The sequence below is a fragment of the Papio anubis genome, chromosome 11 (assembly GCF_008728515.1).
Source record: "Papio anubis isolate 15944 chromosome 11, Panubis1.0, whole genome shotgun sequence".
In the NCBI taxonomy this organism is placed as follows: Eukaryota; Metazoa; Chordata; class Mammalia; order Primates; family Cercopithecidae; genus Papio; species Papio anubis.
This window is the reverse complement of record NC_044986.1, coordinates 29122615-29141912: the sequence shown is the minus strand read 5'-3', so window position 1 is coordinate 29141912 and position 19298 is coordinate 29122615. Positions and strand designations below refer to the sequence as shown.

Genomic DNA, 19298 nt, shown 5'->3' with positions numbered 1-19298 from the left:
GTCTCAATCCTTTTAGAGGTTTATTTTGCCAAGGTTGAGGACACATCTGAGAAAAAGTAACACAAAATCACAGGAACATCTGTGATCTGTGCTCTTTCCAAAGAGGGCTTGAGGACTTCAATATTTAAAGGGGAAAGAGCAGGCAGTAGGGGAAAGTGGAAAGAAAGAAAAAAGGGAAGGTAGTTAAAAGGGGCAAGTAGTTGCATTCTTTGGGGCCTTTGATCAGCATTCACTGAAAGCACATGTTACATTCGTGAAAGGAGGTCGTAGAGGAATAGTCAATTATGCTAGTGCTTGGTGAATCTGCATTTTTACAAGATTAAATATAGGGTGGAGGAAGCAGTCAAATATGCATTTATCTCCAGCGAGAGGAAGGATGACTCCTAGACCTGTCTTTGTCCCATACTTGGGAAGATAAGCCGTTAGTTTACATTGCCAGGATGAGATTCAACTGATCTGTTTTAGAGTAAAGATCTTGGGGGCCCACAAGGAATTTCCTTGTAAACAAGCCCCTTGGGGAGGTGTGTGGCTTTTGATCTTTGTAGCTATCTATTTAGGAACAAAATGGGAGGCAGTGTTGCCTGACTCAGTTTCCAAGCTTGACTCTTCCCTTTGGCGTAGTAATTTTGGGGTCCAGAGATTTTTATTTTCCCTTCACAAGCTAACAGGAGCCTTTGGAGAGAATGCTCTGGACCGGTGAGTGAGCCATGAGTTCGGGCCACAGGCTCTGAAGCCGTGAAGCCTTGGTACGGAGCGGGTGGCGCTTCGAGGTCAGTGCCACAGGAGGGAGGTCAGGGCCAGCGTCAGACGTGGGGCCCCATGGAGGGCGGAGTGGAGGCCCCTTCGTTCGGGGGCGGAGGGATGACTCTGAGCATTTAGAACTTTTGTGCATCTCCCTGCGGACGCATCTCTTGGCCAGCGAGATGCTTTGACACAGCCCCTTAAGCTATTTTAAGAGCTATCCCATAAAGCCGGGAAGGCACACAGGGTGGAGCTGGCGGCCGCCCGGGGCAGGCACTTTTGAGGCAGGGAGGAAGCGGGGAGGGAAGGAGGGCGGGAAGGACGGGCGACCTACTTCCTGAATCGCCTGCAAACCCCAGAGGAGCTTGGCCTGCGCTGCGCCACGATGTCCCGGGAGTCTGCCAGGAGCCTGGGGAAGGGTGAGGCCTGCCCGCCGCGAAGAGGGGTGATCTCGGCGACCCCCAGCGGCATGTTCGAGGCTGCTCCGGGAGCCCAGCCTCCCGGGAGCGCCCCACCGGCGGGGAACGGGTCGGAGCTGCAGTGGGACGCGGGGGCCGTGGGATACTGGGGGTCTCGACACCTCTCTGGGCCGTAATCTCCTTCGCTTCTCCCCGGCAGGAAGCGCGCCCCCGGGGCCGGTCCCGGAGGGCTCGATCCGCGTCTACAGCATGAGGTTCTGCCCGTTTGCTGAGAGGACGCTTCTGGTCCTGAAGGCCAAGGGAATCAGGTGGGCACCCAGGCAGGGCACGCTCCCCGAGCTGTCCAGGAGCTTGCTGCAGGCGGCGGGGTGGGGTGGGGTCTCAGCCCCTTTCTACCCGCCTCCCGCCAGCGTCCTTTACTGTGCATTATTCTCCGCCCTTTGGGAGACAGCAAGGTATAGACCCTTCCCCTAGGAAAAATAGGCCACAGATTCCAACGGTCTAGGACAAGACTCCAGGTCTGGGACACCTCATTTAGATTAACCAACCATTTAATGGATTAGAAAAGCTGAGGCTCCAGTGATGTTAGTGATTTGCCCGGGTAATAACCGGCAGCAGCTCTTTCAGCTTTGGTAGGTCGCAAATTCCTGGTCCAGAGTCCTTTTGCTTTCGCCCTATTGTGATTCCCCATTCTTATTCCAGCTCAACTGTTAGTTGGTATTCTGAATGTATTGTTCCCTCCTGGAATAGTAATTTACCCCAGTAAAGCAGAGTTTAGACCCTGACCCTCCTAGAGTAGTGCTGAGTTTACTGCACATACTCCTGTGGATTGGGCTGTTGGTTGAGTCAAACAGAGGGAAGTGTCTGTCTAGCTCATCCTTCTGCAGAGCCTGTTTTGAAACTAGCGTAGTTTTTGACTTACGGGCTATCCACAGGACATATGCAACAGTCACTTCACTTTTCTCTGACACCAAGTATCCATTGGAACCACTTCCTTTCCCATGACCTTTGAATGTCTGTTGATTAGACATTTATTAGATACCTGTGGTGTGGAAGGCTCTGTGGAAGTGTAAAACCAAACCCCCATTCTTAAGAAATTTTCTGTGTGTTTAGTGTCTGTGAACTAATTTTAGTTTTCTAAGGGGAGAATCTTTAGGAGTAGGCAATTATTTTCCCTAAAAGAAAGGTAAAATGCATTTTAAAAATACATTTGAAGGGGATTTGTCATTACTTCACTAAGAAATGCCTCTCATTTGGATGAGATTATGATTCTGAACACAGAATACTTACTACTTAGTAATGTTTATCAAAAACACTGTCATATTTGCTGTAATAGAACTCTTTTATTGTACTAAGAGAAATCTAATTTAATCGAAATTGAAAAAGACCTTTTTTGGTACTCATTTAATTGAAAAGTCCAGGAGCATGACACAGCTGGATTCAGAGGCACAAAGTCCTGGGTTATGTGCTTCACCCTGGACCTTTAGTCTGAAACAACCCTACCTTATTTACTGGGGCAGTTTTCCAAAGGAACATTGGAACTATCTTCCCATAATAGTGTGGGTAGAAGGGAGGCAGAGGGTGGTTAACAGCTTCCAGGCAGTGCAAACAACAAAGGTCTACTACATTAACAGACCAGTTTTAAGCTGGAGCCCCTAGGAGGCTTTTACTGGGAAAGTACTAGATTCTAACCACATGATATGACTTAACAAAGCATGGTTTTCTCTAAAAGATGCATCTTCCAACTTGCTGTGGCAGGTGTATAGACTTGTTGGCTCACGATGCCAAGTTACCAAAATGCATGTGTGTTCCGAGATACTTTTTTTTTTTAAGAACAAAAGCCCAGGATCTGCCTTTTGTTTTCATAGTAACAAAAGTTTTTGTTTGTTTCATAGTTCAAAAATGTTGATAATTCTTTGGCAAGCAGCCAAGTAATTTTTTTTTTTTTTTTTTTGCAATGGCTGGTACCTAAGTGTCCAGTATTCTGTCAGCACATGAACCTTTTAAATTATACACACACCTGTGCTCATGTTCAAATTGGATGTTCCTTTGTTTCCATGGGGGATTATGTATTTAAATCCTTAAATGAAACGCTGTTCTAGCTACAGCTGTGGATGGAAAAGTAGAAAACAAAAGGTATTGGTGTCTATTTTTTTTTTTAGTAATTTGTTCCATTGAATATTTATTCAGCCTTGACGATCATATGGACTTGGCTCTTTTCTCTTAGTTCCTCTACCATCTCAGGCAACATACAAGATAGATCTAAATATAATCTGACTATAGCCTGGACTTCACCTGTTTTCTTCCTTTTTGGTTTACTTTGTACGATTTACTCAGACAACATGTTTTTTAAAAATCAGTGCATGGAGATTTAATCTGAAAGCTTTTTTTGTGGGTGGATTGTTGGTTTTTTTTTTTTTTTTTTTTGAGACAGGGTCTCACCCTGTCACCCAGGCTAGAATGCAGTGGTGCAATCATGGCTCACTGCAACCTCTGCCTTCAGGGCTCAAGTAATCTTCTCACCTCAGCATCCTGAGTAGCTGGGATTACAGGTGAGTGCCACCACACTTGGCTAGTTTTTATATTTTTTGTAGAGATAGGGTTTCACCATGTTGCCCAGGCTGGTCTTGAACTCCTGGGTTTAAGCAATCCGCCCACTTCAGCCTCCCAAAGTTCTGGGATTACAGATTGAGCTATCACACCTGGTCTTGTGGGTGGATTTTAAGGATTCTTTAATATCTTTGTAAAAACCAAGAAACTTTTTACTCAAATTAGCAAAATAAATTGAATTTTATGTTGGTTCTCATATAGTGGGTAGTGGACACAATTCAATTAGTTGCCTCATATGATTTATAACTAAGATACCTCTTAGCCATAAACAGAGTATCTTATTGACAATTTTGAAGCATTTCCACTGATATATTCATTCATTCATATGAAATATTTCAAAACAAAAATATTTACTGAGTCCTTATCTGAAACTTTTTATTTTCTTCAGAGTATTTGTATCTATTTAGCATTTTGCTCACTTACATGTTTGTTTATTACTATGAGCAGATACACAAGATCTCACCTTTCATGGAGCTTACATTCTAGGAAGATAACTTAATAAACTTGTAAATAAGTGAGCAAAGTAATTTCAGATACACATTATCAATTCAATGAAGAAAGTAAAACATGATAATCATGTAATAGAAGCTGCTCAGCAACTTCAGAGCTGTGGTCAGGGAGGGCCTGGGGATGTGTATTTGACCTGGGAAGACCTAGGAAAAGGCAGGCAGAGGAGGCAGAGGACCATCAAGTGCAAAGACTCTAAGGTGGAAACACATTTGGCAAATTCAAGCAATATAAAAAAGGCCAATGTGTAGAAGAAACATAGGGGAAAAGCTTCATGACACTGGCCTTGGCAATGATTTCCTGGACATGACACCACAGACTGGGCAACAAGACCAAAAATAAACACATGGGAGTACATCAAACAAAAAAGCTTCCACACAGCAAAGGAAATGATTAACAGAGCAAAAAGGCAACCTATGGAATAGGAGAAAGTACTTGCAAACCACATATCTGGTAAGGGGTTAATCTCCAAAATACATAAGGAATCTCTACAACTCAACAACGAAAAAACCTGATTTTAACATGGGCTAAGATCTTAAACAGACATTTCTCAGGCTGGGCATGGTAGCTCACGCCTATAACCCCAAGGCAGGCAGATCACTTGAGCCCAGGAGTTCAAGACCAGTCTTGGCAACACGGCAGGATCCTGTCTCTACAAAAAAATTAGCTGGGTGTGGTGGTGCACGCCTGTGGTCCCAACTACTCGGGAGGTAGGACCGCTTTAGCCCAGGAGGTTGAGGCTGCAGTGAGCTGTGATCAAGCCACTGCACTCCAGCCTGGGAGACAGAGTGTAAAAAAAAAATTAAAAATTAAAAAAATAGACATTTCTTCAAAGAGGACATAAAAATGGGCAACACATATATGAAAAAGTGCTTATCTCTAATCATCAGGAAAATGCAAATCAAAATCACATAATAACGTCACACTTGTCAAGATGACTATAACTAAAAAAGACAAAAAGTATTAGCAAGGATGTGTAGAAATCAGAACCCTTGCACACCGTTCGCACTGTTGGCGGGAATGTAAAATGGTACAGCTGCTATGGAAAACAGTATAGATGTTCTTCAAAAAATTAAAAATAGAACTACCATATGATTCAGCAGTCTCGCTACTGGGTATATATCCAAATTAAATGAAATCAAGTTCTCAAAGAGATATTAGCACTCTCATGTAGACTGCAGCACTGTTCATAACAGCATAATGTCAATGTCCATCAGCAGATGAATGGATAAAGAAAATGTTGTAATGCTATTCCACCTAAAAAGGAAGGAAATTCTGCAATACGTGACAACATGGATGGACCTTGCAGACATTATGCTAAGTAAAATAAGCCAGACACAGAAAGACAAATACTGCATGATTGCACTTAAAAGGTGTATCGAAAGTAGTCAAATTCATAAAATCAAAAACTAGAATGGAAGGAATCTAGGCAGACTCCTAAATTTGGGGTTTGATCAGCTAAGTGGATGGCAAAGAGGATTTATCCAAAAGCACAAAAGTGGTTTCCCTCTCTTCATAGTCTCCTATGTGTCTTTCAGGCATGAAGTCATCAATATCAACCTGAAAAATAAGCCTGAGTGGTTCTTTAAGAAAAATCCCTTTGGTCTGGTGCCAGTTCTGGAAAACAGTCAGGGTCAGCTGATCTATGAGTCTCCCATCACCTGTGAGTACCTGGATGAAGCATACCCAGGGAAGAAGCTGTTGCCGGATGACCCCTATGAGAAAGCTTGCCAGAAGATGATCTTAGAGTTGTTTTCTAAGGTTTGTGCATAAGAAATTTCAGCTCCTATTTGAAAAACCTGTTTTTTAAAGCGAAATCTGTGCTGCCATTTATAGTTCAGTGATTTGGGAGAGAAAAACAAAACAGGAATATACTTGTCAGCTCTGAGTGTCCTGCAAGTCCTTTCACGATCCAGTTCCTGTTTACCTCCAAAATTATCCCTTTTCACTCTTCTCCTGACACTTTATATATGCCAGCCATACTAAACTTTTCTCAGAATTCCCAAATTCGCCCCTTTCTCTCTCAATTCTTGCTGTCAGATTCTTCCCACTTCTCACCGTGCCTGGTTATCTCCACATCATTTTTCACATGTCTGTTCAGACACTGCTGCCTTTCAGGAGCTTGTCAGGCTGGTCAGTGCTCTAGCTTCTGAGTTCCCATCTGTGTGAACTTTTGCCTGTCTTCTTGCCTGTGTACTGCACTGGGGTTGTGAGCTCCTTGAGGGTGAGGGCTGTGTTTTGATCACTGTTAGTTCGCTGCCTAGTTTTGTGACTGGCTCTGCTATTTCCTTGTGACTCTGAGCAAGTTACTTATTACTTTGCCTCTCTGTTCATCATTGGTAAAATGGATATAGTAATTGTTCCCACCTCATAAGATAAAAATCAGTTAATATAAAACACCTGGAGCAGAGTCTGACACAGTAACTACTTAGTTCTTGTCCTTATAGCCATAGCATCAAGCAGTGAGCAGCTACTCAGATGACTGAATAAATGGCATTCCTGGAGAACTGTTTGTACCTTACTTAGCATCAACATTGTGGATTAGCACAAACAATTAATATTAATAAAGAAATAACTAACAGATGTGTGTTTAGACACCAAGAATAGCATGTCTGGTTATATGCCTATAATATTGTCACCTTGGTAGTATGGTCAGTGTATAAAGGATTATCTTTAGAGAAAAAGATGGTTAAAGAAATGCCCTAAGAAAGAGTTATAGGGAAAACATTCCGTTTTAGGAGACATTACAAAGGGAAGCCAACGGGAAAGGAAGAGTGAGTCACCTGCTTAGTAAGATGAGGGTGAAAGAATAGTAGAGGTGGCTGCTGTGAAAGATAATGAAAGGGAACATGACATTTTCAAGAAAGATGTTGGAGAGTTTTACAAAGTAGTAACAAGTTAAAGGCATGCAGCTTCAAGACATGAAGTCATCAATATCAACCAAAAAACATAAGCCTAAGTGGTTCTTTAAGAAAAATCTCTTTGGTCTGGTGCCAGTTCTAGAAAACTTTTTTTAGTATGCCTGGAATATAAAGTATCAGGAGAAGAGATAAAATGGATAACTTTGGAGAGGTAAACAGGAACTGGATTGTGAAAGGACTTGTAGGACACGTCAGAGAAAATGAGCTTTAAAAGTAAAGCTTTTAGGCATGAAGTTTTACTTTCATGCATAAAGCTACTACTTTAAAAAGTAGTCACAAGAGATTCATTGTACTATCTAGAAAGAAAATGAGCTTTAGAAGGAATGCTGAAGATGCCCATCTTTACTTCCCCACTTGCTTTTAAGGGAGAGGTGGCCTTATGTACATATGACCCTGCTCTCCTGGCCACAGCCCATCAGAACAGAAACGTACCCCACCCCCACACCTGGGCCAGTCACCTTCTCTCCTGGGAACTTGGAAATGAGACACAGAGACTAAGACAGTAAAGGTTAGGACAGTAAAGACAACTAAGTGTTGGGGCTCAAATATAACATTAGAGGCTAGGAAAACCAAAGCCACTTAAGAAATAATTTTTTAGAAAAGCAAAAATTAAAAGCATTGCAAAGGGACTGAAGTACATAAGGTAATATGGAGCAGAAATGTAAGGAAAAACAGATGAAAGACCAGGTAGACCCAGATGGAAATGTGGATGAAAGGGCTGCCTGAAAGCCTTCAGTCCCAGGGCAGGCTGAACTGATGTGGATGGGATTTCATGGGATTCTATATTTTTACAAGTGCCTGTTTACTTAAACTAGGATGAGTGGACTTCTGCATCTTGCAATGAAATGACACCAAAGACCAAAGTACTAAAACACACAAACACCATCACGAGCATTAAAGCATCTGATGCTACACCCGTCAAGTCTTTAGGTAGTCAGTCCCTTTTGGACAGTCTCCTGGCGTCCTCCCCAACAAAGAAATCAGAAAAATTCTCTACCCTAGCTCTTTGCAGTTGGGGCCAAGTTTTGTGACCTAGGCTTTTCCTGTCAGACACACACAATAGAGCTCAATTCAGAAACGAGCAAGGTGAGGAAACAGACTTGGTGGGATATCTGTTTAAGACATTCAGCTCTCCACTGGTTCTGCTGGTGAGAGTGGCGGCAGAGCTTCTGGGTTTCAGCAGTGTGGGTTACAAAATAAAATTCTCGAGTAGAAATGGCATCAGTGCCAGTGGCATTAGCGGTTATCTCAGACTCTACTTTCTGGCAGCCGCACAAACTGAAGCATCTAATGTTCAGCTTGCACTAGCATCAGTGGGCGCTTCCCATGAGGCCAGTTCTCAGCATGAATTTGGGATGTTCTGTCTTAATTCCAAGCCTGTTTGTTCAGCCTCCCAATAATTCTATAAGCCACTTAGTCTCCTTTAAAGAAAGTTGTGTTGGCCGGGTGTGGTGGCTCAAGCCTGTAATCCCAGCACTTTGAGAGACTGAGGCAGATGGATCACCTGAGGTCAGGAGTTCGAGACCAGCCTGGCCAGTATGGCGAATCACCATCTGCTGTACTAAAAATACAAAAATTAGCTGGGCGTAGTGGCACATGCCCATAATCTCAGCTACTAAGGAGGCAGAGACAGGAGAATTGCTGAGCCTGGGTGGTGGAGGTTGCAGTGAGCTGAGATCGTGCCACTGCATTCCAGCCTGGGTGACAGAGCATGACTCCGTTTCAAAAAAAAAGGAAAGAAAGTTGTTTCTTAAACATGCCAAAGTAGGTTCTGTTGTTTATAATTGATAAAATCCTGACCAACCCAGCATTTTAGGCCACAAAACTGTTCCTAAGACCAGTCCGTTGCCTCTGTGAGCACAGGAACTTGGTGCACCCTTGATGTTTCTAGAACACCTTGACACCGGGACTATGAGGGTTCTGTCATGTTTTTATGTGAGGGGGCCGATATAGTTAGCCATAAACTGATAAACTAAGAAATTATTCTCTTTCTAGGTGCCATCCTTGGTAGGAAGCTTTATTAGAAGCCAAAATAAAGAAGACTATGCTGGCCTAAAAGAAGAATTTCGTAAAGAATTTACCAAGCTAGAGGAGGTAATCATTTCTCCTAGCTACCATCAGAGTAAACGATAACTATACCTACCCTCCTTTTCCTCCTATTCTTTTCTTCATATTCCCACTTCCCAAGTCACTTTCTGGCAATTAGGAAAATTCCCCTAAACATTTTTGTTTATAGCAGACTGCTGTTATAAAGCAGAAAGCTGTTCTGCTTAAGATATACATCAAAACACCTAAAAATACTTTGTCATGGGCTTGCTTTAAAATATTCTGCTGTGTTAACATTAAAGTAACAAGGAAAAAGGAACTTGTACCCACATTTCCACAAGCTTTTATGTATCCAGTTTTCCATGCTTGTTTGCAGTCCTTGTCCATGTATTTTTAAAAATTAATGTAGCTCTAATCAGAGCATAGATATCATTCTGTGTTCTGCTTTTTTTTCTGTGTCCTGTGTCCACTTAGTATTACATACTCAATATTTCCCACCAGAAAAAGTTTGCAATGAACAGTACAGACACTTGAGGGAAGCCCAGATATATTTTACCTTCTTCTGGGGAAAGCTGACATTTGGGTCTTGGAGTCTGTCTCTTGGCCTTGAGATATTTCATTCATGCTAAGCCTGAAGTTTTTGCTGACAGAAGATATAGTTCCCGTCTTTTATGGGAATGCATTTAACATCTTATCAGTAATATGACGTTTGCTGTAGGTTTTTCAGAAACCTTTTTTTTCATTATAAAGTTCTCTTCTATTACTAGTTTGCTAATTTTTTAAAAAGTCATAAATGTTGAATTTTATTGAATGCTTTTTCTGCGTCTTTTACATCTATTGAAATGTTCATAGAATTTTTTCCTGTTAATCTGGTGAATATGGTGCTACTGACTGATTTTTTTTTTTTTTTTTTTTTAATGTTTAACCATCCTAGCATTCCTAAGATAAAACCTACTTGTTCTCTATGGATTTTTATATGTACTGTAGAATTAGCTAATAAATGAGTTTTGTATGTGTGTTCATAAATGAGATTGGCCTATAATTTTCTATTCTTTTTTTTTTTTTTTTTTTTTTTTGAGACGGAGTCTCGCTCTGTTGCCTGGGCTGGAGTGCAGTGGCCGGATCTCAGCTCACTGCAAGCTCCGCCTCCCAGGTTCCCGCCATTCTCCTGCCTCAGCCTCCCGAGTAGCTGGGACTACAGGCGCCCGCCACCTCGCCCGGCTAATTTTTTTTTTATTTTTTATTTTTTAGTAGAGACGGGGTTTCACCGTGTTAGCCAGGATGGTCTCGATCTCCTGACCTCGTGATCCGCCCGTCTCGGCCTCCCAAAGTGCTGGGATTACAGGCTTGAGCCACCGCGCCCGGCCTTAATTTTCTATTCTTATAGTATCATTATTGGCTTTTGGTATCAAGGATATTCTGACCTCATAAAATGAGTTGGGTAACTAAGCTGTTTTTCTAATCTCTGAAACCATTTGGTAGGGACTAGTGTTTCTTTAAAACATTTGAGCCTGGTGTCTTTAACAGGGGTAGATTTTTCATTACTAGTTTGATTTCTTTAATGGTAATTGGTTTTTCGGTTTTACATTTCTTCTGGAATCAATGTTGGTACTTTATTTTTTTCTGCTGAACAGTGTGGGAGCTGGAAAGTAAGATGCAGTCCATATTCTTCAGATAATTAGTTCAGTAGTAGACGGAACACAATCAGTAGATATATGCAATCTAAAATGCATACTATGCATTGAAAAAAACTATGGAGGTTATTTATAAAGGACAAATTAGTTTGGTGTTGGTTTAAATAGCCAGATAATATTCTCAATCACTCCCTTTGGCAAACCCTGTAACCAATTCACCTTCTTAAAATTTCAGAAACATACAATTTGTGTTTGGTTTTCAAATGATTGTCATCTGTTTAGTAGCTAATACAATCTATTTCCAGTATATTTTAAGTACAAATGCTTTTGCACTTACAATGGGGTTACATCCAATAAACCCATCATAAGTTGAAAATATCGTAAGTGGAAAATGCATTTAATAAACCCAACCTGCAGAGCATCATAGCTCAGCCTAGCCTGCTTTAAATGTGCTCAGAAAACTTCCATTAGCCTGCAATTAGGCAAAATCATCAAACATAAAACCTATTTATAAAGTGTTGAATATTTCATATAATTTATTGAATATCCATATTCAAAAGATGCTGGCAACACAGCACACATTAGAGCATTGGTTGTTTACTCTCCTGATGGTGTGGCTGCCCAGCATCAAGAGTATCATACTGCAAATCGATAGCCCAGGAAAAGAGCAAAATTCAAAGTACAGTTTCTACTGAATGCTTGCTTTTGCACCATTGTAAAGTTGAAAAGAATTTAAACTGAACCATCATAAGCTGCAGACTGTGCATTTTATATTGAAAAGTTAGTATTTTTAATTTTTGACACAGGGAAGTACCCAAAGCATAAGAACATACACATTTTCACAAAGTGAACATAGTCATGGAACCAGCACTCATATCAACTAACAAAATATTAGTTTGGGCTTTTTTGTAGTTTATGCAAATGAACTCATATAATGTTCATCTTTTTGGGTCTGCCTGCTTTCATTCAATATTAGATTTGTGGGTTCATCTATGCTGTGTGTAGTTCTTTCCTATTGTTTATACAGTGTTCCAAAGTATAGTATATTATAGTTTACCCATTCTACTCTTGATAATAAGCATTTTCACATTTGGGCTATTACAAATAGTGCTGCAGTGAACATTCATATACATATCTTTTGGTGAACATGTGTTACATTTCCAAGTAGAATTGCTCGGTGATAAGAGTATGCATACTCTTAAAACATGGTTGTACCAATTTACACCTCTATGACAGTGGTTCCATACCCTTGCCAACTTCATTTTGTTCACTTTAGGCATTCTCATGGATGTATAGTGTTATTGTATTTTGGTTTTAATTTGCATTTCCCTAATGACTAATGCAGTTGAACACCTTTCCAAATGATAATTGGTCATTTGGACATCATCTTTTGTGAAGATCAAGTCTTGCTCATTTTTCTAATGGGTTATTTGCCATTTTTCTTACTGATTCCCAGGAATCCTTTCTATATTCTGAATACCAGTCCTTTGTATTACAGATATGTTGTACTCTGTGACTTGTTTTATTTTTCAGTTTTCTAGTTTATGTTGCGATTGTTTTGCTTCATCCCAGACCAACAGATTCTAAAGCTTAATTAAGTTTTTTGATCAAACAGACAAAAACCCAACTTGGATACATTGGAGTAAAAACTGCTTCTCTCACCTGCTCTACTTAATTTCCCTTCAGCGTTTCTAGTGAGTCTTACTACATGCACAAATAATAAATACTTTTATGCTGTTTAATGTTCAGGTTCTGACTAATAAGAAGACGACGTTCTTTGGTGGCAATTCTATCTCTATGATTGATTATCTCATCTGGCCCTGGTTTGAACGGCTGGAAGCAATGAAGTTATATGAGTAAGATATTTGAATATTTTGTGCATAATCTAGGATGACAGTTGGCATAGTATATATTGACCTTTCTTTTTAACAGAAGTTAAAATATGTAATACAACTGGTCTGAATGAGAACAAGCAGTCGGGAGTCTTGGACTATCCAGGGCATGTCATATACCTACACTAACTACTCTCCATCACTGGGAGGAGGCAGGGATTTCTGTGACATGTAGTAAAGTGCTTTGAAATTTACTCCTTCCTTCCTGATTACAAATCCATAAGGGGAAGGGTATGGTGGCTTATGCCTGTAAGCCCAGCACTTTGGGAGGCCGAGCCGGGTGGATCATCTGAGGTCAGGAGTTGGAGACCAGCCTGGCCAATGTGGTGAAACCCCATCTCTACTAAAAATACAAAAATTAGCTGGGCATTGTGGTGCACACCTGTAATCTCAGCTACTCGAGAGGCTGAGGCAGGAGAATCACTTGAACCCGGGAGGCGGTTGCAGTGAGCCGAGGTCATGTCACTGAACTCTAGCCTGGGCAAGAGCAACACTCTGTATCCAAAAAAAAAAAAAAAAAAAAAAAAAATCCATAAGGTTGTAAATTTTTATAAGGATGTTGTTGCCAGATTGTATGATCAGTGTTACCTCCCATTTACCAGTAAGATTTCCACATTATTTTCCAAATTCTGTTTTGAGTTTGGCAGCCACCTTGCCTTACTCCCGCTTCTTGGACATTAGAGCTATTCAGGGTTACTTTTGGTCATAATCTGGGTGTAGACTAATTAACATAGAACATTCCTGATTGTATTGCCTGTTCTCATTTTAATAAATTGTCAGTTTCTCTCTTTGGGCAAGTTCTCACATTAACAAGTCGCTTCACTCTAGTCTCATTCCTCTTGGGTAAAAAAGGAACCTCTATAATGTCTTTCAAATTGAATATTCTATTACATGCATTTTAAAATATTTTTAATGAAATATTTAAGGGGAAAAAATGAAACTGCAGAGTAATAATGACATTTGGGAGACTCTGTGATGTCATCCTAGTTGACCTAGCTCACCTCTTTCATTTTTTCCTCTTCCCACAGGTGTGTAGACCACACTCCAAAACTTAAACTGTGGATGGCAGCCATGAAGGAAGATCCCACAGTCTCAGCCCTGCTCATTAGTGGGAAGGACTGGCAAGGTTTCCTAGAGCTTTACTTACAGAACAGCCCTGAGGCCTGTGACTATGGGCTCTGAAGGGGGCAGGAGTCAGCAATAAAGCTATGTCTGATGTTTTCCTTCACTAATATGAATAATAGCACGCTTTTATTTTACCAAGGGTTCAGGTTGCATGGGATCATCTTCTCTGATGTGACATCGACAGCCTAATGGTGGGGTCTCCTTAAGGCCCCGCTACAGAAATGAAAATGCATTTCCTGTCTCAACATGCTAAAACGACTCTGAGGGTTCTACCATAGTCCATGCTGAAAAGCCCCAAATTATCATCTTTAGCAAAATCTGGACTTCAAACTTTTTTTTTTTTTGAGACCGAGTTTCACTCTTGTTGACCAGGCTGGAGTGCAATGGCCTGACCTCGGCTCACCGCAACCTCCGCCTCCTTAGTTTAAGCGATTCTCCTGCCTCAGCCTCCCAAGTAGCTGGGATTACAGGCATGCACCACCACACCTGGCTAATTTTTTATATTTTTAGTAGAGACGGGGTTTCTCCATGTTGGTCAGGATGGTCTCAAACTCCCGACCTCAGGTGATCCGTGCGCCTCAGCCTCCCAGTGTTGGGATTACAGGCATGAGCCACGGGTGGCGCCACTCCACAATCTAACTTTATAACTGCTCACAGGAAATTTCCACTCGGTTACCCTGTTGTGTGATTTCAAGAGATGCTCTCTCGTTACTTGTCTTCTGGTTTCTTACTTGAGAAGCTTTCAATTCCTTCTTTCATTTCCATCATCAACTTAATTTCACATTCTCTCTATTGTTGGCACTGAAGACCAGACGCACATTACCCCAAAGGTGGGTGGCTGGGCAGATTCCTAGCTGGTCTCCCAGTCTCTAACCCCTTCAAATCCTTCCTATCAAATCCCATGCTGGGCACATAGGTGGTGTACCACTTATGTAATTAAATACTGTGTAGGCTGCATCAGTCAATTCCGCCTATAGGGTTGATAAGTAATAAGAACCCCACTGAGAAATAGTAATGCCATCTTCCACACATTTTCATAGCCCACTGGGTTTCTCACTATTCAATTTTTATCATCACATCACCACCATGAGAAGGTAGGTCGAAGAGCATCATTTCATTCTACAGATGATGCAACGAAGGTCCGGAGTTTAAGTGAGGCCTTAAGGTGGTGGCAGAAAGATCACACCCAGCGCACTGCTCTTACCATCGGAATCAGGGCTGTCGGTCCGCCCCAATTGTCTGCTTTCCTGAACTTATTTTCAAGTTCGCCATTGAGAGAAACCTCCGAATGACTAATTCTTAAATTTAAGGGTGCATAATAATCACCTATGGCTCAACGCAGCATTTCCGATTCAGCAGGCTGGGGTGGGCCGCGAAGTCTATATCTGAAATGAGCCCCTCGCGCCAGGTGACGCAGGTGGTGTAGGGACCGCACCCGGAGGACGACCTGGAGCCGCCTGACTTCACAAAGGCCTCCTGCCGCCCACCTTCAGCGGCCACCAGCGCCCCGGCTGCCAGCAGCGGACCACCTCTGCGGCTGCGCGCCTACCCCAGCAAGCTTAGCCCTAGTGGTTTCCGGCGGATTTCCTCGCCGGTGCGGAGCCGGGTGCCGGGTCCCACAGCCAATCACTACCGGTTCCTCTTTCGTCAGCCACCAGAGCCGGCAGCACCCGCGAATCCCGATCACCAAGAGCCTGTAAGGCGGCCGCCCATTGGCTCAGCCGCACTGCAGGGCAGGCGCTTCCAAAGCTTTGAGGATTGGCTGACGCTCCGGGCGCCGGAGCTAGTTGGCGGGTAGGATCACGTGCGAGGGGCAGGCCCCGTCTAGGCCCCGCCTCCTTGCTGCTGCCGCCGCCAATCCTGGTCCGGTCTCGTGCGTTCCCGGAGGTCCCTCGCGGGACGTCTCTCACAGCCACCGGGTGGGTCTGTTCGGCCTGCGTTGTATTTGAAGGAAAGAGGGGTTTGAGGTCAATTCTGTTTGTTGGGGTTTTCACGAATTTCAGGGCCCACAGTAGGCTTGCCAACTTTAACTTTTGCCTAACACTTTACGAGAAATCCTATTTAACCTTGACCACTGTTGCATCAAAGAATTTCACATCCAAAAAAGTGCAGCCTAAGAATAAAGAACAGGTCTTCAAACTGCATACCTTTAATTAAGGTGTTCTTATTTTTCTGATTTGGCTGGAAACAGGCAGAGACCACCCCAGATAACCAGTTCTTAGCCTTGCGTGGGACACCACGAATTTATGCCACGTGTTTACGGCACTGGCAGGTAGGGGAATTTGGTTTCTGGGAATGTGCTGTCTTTGTGAAAACTATGAAAAGCCTTCCCTGCTACACTGAAATAATCATAAAAATAATAATAGCTAATGTTGAATACCTACTAGGTATACTAGGTATCAGACACATGCTAAGCATTCAATGTTTCTCATCCAGTTTCTGAATGAAACCTCTACAAACCACATAATGTACTGGTACTATTAGCTACAAATTACATATAAGAACACCAGAAAGTTGTTGTCATTTGCCCAAGGTCACCCAGTTAATAAATGTAGAAGAGATTCGAACCTAGCCTGAACTCTTACAGTAAGACCATTCTTGAGATGAATTTATGTGTGCTATTTTTCCTGTCTGTTTTTATCCAACAGCTCTCAAGAGAGGATAGTATCTACCTTTTTGACCACACCATTATTCCTGGGATTTAACAGGAGTTAATGTTCCTTTTCTAAACTAAATGGTTTTGATTTTACAAATTATTTGACTTTTACTGATTTCAGGATCTTGACAATTTGCCTTTACTTATTCAGATGTTATTATACCAAATATTTATTTAAAAAGTTTTTTTTTTCTTTGATTCCCCAAGTTGTAGAGAGATAGGGATAGGGAAGCAGCATCAAGTACTTAAAAAGATAGCCTCATTTGACTCTGATTTCCCTATAGGGAATATGGAAAAATTTCCTGAATATAGGCACATTTGAGAACAGAACTTTTTACCTAACTGATCTCACTTTTTGAACTTATTGGACAATGAGGGAACACCCAGTAATATAATCTTTCATGTAAATTAGGCTTCTAACATACTAAGAGGAATGTACTCCAGTTTCTGCAACTATCAAGAGATGGCATGACAAAAAATTTTGAAAAGTTGCCAAATGCAAACCACAGTTCCTCTTCTCAAAACAAATGCATGTAAATAGAGTATAAGTTATTTCTTTGGTGGCATTATTTTCCTAGAAGGCTTAAGTCATTAATCACCCATGACCAAAGATCCAAACATTTTGAAAACAGATCCTATTATATTTCAGGTGGCTGAAAATGGATTTGAAGTAGGTTTAATATGGTCTAGTTACAATTTGTTTCATGATTGAGTGGGTCAGTATAATAAAGGTGTAAACACGAAATAACATAGAAGGAAAGTTTGCAAAGAGGATTTCAAATTTAAGTACCTGCTGGGTATTCAAAAGAAAGTAGGGATAAGCTTGAGGTTAAAATCTTTCTAGGGAAAGTATAGTGTTCAGAGGTAAGATTAAAAACCACATTACTGAAATGGAGTCTGCAGCATTCAACCCATTCAATTGGCATTAAACTGGTAACTGGTGAAATAAGTATTGTGAGTTGAACTTGAATTCTAATATGCTCGGCAAAGCCGAATCACGATGTGCTTCATCTTTATGGATACAAAATTGGAATGCACTCTGTTATAAAAAATATGTTCTTACTCACTAGCATTTGTCATTAACTTTGATGTATACTGAGCTCTTACTATACTGATGATGCCCTGGACTATTTGATTCGATACAACAACTCAAAAAGTAGGTATTATTGGCGTTCTCATTTTGCAGATGAGGAAAGTGAAAGTCAAAAAGGTTAGATAGCTTGCTTAAGTGCCAAAGCTGGGTCTCAAAAAGTCAGCCCATTGGGCTCCAGGGCCTATTCTGAGAACCTTGACACTAGATTGCTTCCCTTTAGAGGAGAACAGCTTCCATCCCTGTCTTCTGACTCTACCAAATTAACTTGGCATTTCAGAACTTGATTTCCCACATCCAGATATACTTTTCATAAACATTTCCCAACTCTCAGAGTTAGTTTCTTTTAAAAGGTGGGAATGAAGAAACAAAACTTGGAAAATCATCCTCATCTGGCAAAGTAGAAAGGTGGATCTAGGAACCTTTTAATTTACAAATGGAATTCCCAGTTTGGCCATTGTTCAGAGACCATGGATGGGCAAACTAAGGCCATTGGGTTAAATCCAACCAATTGTTGGTTTTTGTATAGCTCAATATCTAAGAATGATTTTTTACATTTTTAAAGGGTTGAGTAAAAAAACCAGTCACAATGTGATATGTGAAAATTATATGAAATCCACTGAGAGTGAGCCCTAATATATTAATTATGGATGTTGGGTGGTAATATGTCAATGTGGGCTCATTGATTATAATAAATATACCTCTCTGATTGGAATATTGATAGTGGGAGAGACTGAATGTGCGGGGGCACAGCATATATGGGAAATCTCTGTATTTTCTGCTCAATTTTGCTGTGAATCTAAAACTTTTAAAATAAAGGCTATTAAAATATATATATGAAGTTCAAATGCGTGTGTCCATAAATACAGCCACACCCATTTGGTTGTTTATCTTCGATGGCTGTTTTTACACTACAAGTGTAGAACTGAATAGTTGAGATCAGATGGCCTGAAAAGCCTAAAATATTTAATATTTGTAAAAACATTTGCCAACCATTCAGTTCATTGCATCTGACAAAGACTAAGATACTGGTTGAGATTGTTGCCGCTGGAGTCAAACTTCCAGGGTTCCTAGTCTTCCCTCTTCCACTTACTAGTTGAGAAGTGTTTAACTGTGCTAATCTCAGTTTACTCATCTTTTAAAGTGAATCAAAATAGAACAGTAATGGGACAATTTTTTTTTTTTTTTTTTTTTTTTTGACGGAGTCTCGCTCTGTCGCCCAGGCTGGAGTGCAGTGGCGCGATCTCGGCTCACTGCAAGCTCCACCTCCCGGGTTCACGCCATTCTCCCGCCTCAGCCTCCGAGTAGCTGGGACTACAGGTGCCCGCCATCGCACCTGGCTAATTTTTGTATTTTCAGTAGAGACGGGGTTTCACCGTATTAAACAGAATGGTCTCAATCGCCTGACCTCGTGATCCGCCCGCTTTGGCCTCCCAAAGTGCTGGGATTACAGGCATGAGCCACTGCACCTGGCCCAGTTATGGGACTATTTTAAGAATTAACTGGGTCAATACACATGAAGCACCAAATAGTTATTAGTAAAATTTATTTTGATTTTGAGATTTTGCATTCCTCTTATGGCCTTTTTTAGGCTATGGATATATTTTTCTCAACTGTCTTGAAATCTGCTTTGTTTACATGAGGGATACATGTGTAT

At 41.4% G+C, this 19298-nt stretch overlaps 2 protein-coding genes and 1 long non-coding RNA gene across 4 annotated transcripts in view; 2 read left to right on the top strand and 1 right to left on the bottom strand.

The window, feature by feature from the left end:
• The first annotated feature begins 252 nt into the window (after window positions 1–252).
• On the top strand, window positions 253–14008 carry GSTO1 (glutathione S-transferase omega 1). The gene is made up of 6 exons (XM_003904223.4): window positions 253–1160; window positions 1360–1468; window positions 5816–6038; window positions 9194–9292; window positions 12628–12734; window positions 13799–14008. The coding sequence occupies exons 1-6, from the start codon at window positions 1127–1129 to the stop codon at window positions 13950–13952; spliced, it is 726 nt and encodes a 241-aa protein (XP_003904272.1). The 5' UTR covers window positions 253–1126; the 3' UTR covers window positions 13953–14008.
• A 932-nt stretch (window positions 14009–14940) lies between these two features.
• Window positions 14941–19298, bottom strand: part of LOC103887706 — a 31529-nt gene continuing 27171 nt past the window's right edge. The window contains exon 2 of the long non-coding RNA XR_651928.3: window positions 14941–15829. This is a non-coding gene — a long non-coding RNA (uncharacterized LOC103887706). The remainder of the gene's footprint in view (window positions 15830–19298) is intronic.
• Window positions 15721–19298, top strand: part of GSTO2 (glutathione S-transferase omega 2) — a 29194-nt gene continuing 25616 nt past the window's right edge. The window contains exon 1 of one of the 2 annotated variants that reach the window (XM_009215319.3): window positions 15721–15814. The gene's annotated coding sequence lies outside the window, so the exon portion shown is untranslated. The remainder of the gene's footprint in view (window positions 15815–19298) is intronic. The other variant, XM_017944307.1, reaches the window with a different exon arrangement.

Excerpts from the sequence above, each read along its gene's own strand:
- GSTO1 (XM_003904223.4), top strand. The coding sequence starts at position 1,127 with ATGTCCCGGGAGTCTGCCAGGAGCCTGGGGAAGG. Across the intron at positions 6,039-9,193 it reads TCTTAGAGTTGTTTTCTAAG|GTGCCATCCTTGGTAGGAAG; the intron begins GTTTGTGCATAA and ends TTCTCTTTCTAG. Across the intron at positions 9,293-12,627 it reads AATTTACCAAGCTAGAGGAG|GTTCTGACTAATAAGAAGAC; the intron begins GTAATCATTTCT and ends TTTAATGTTCAG.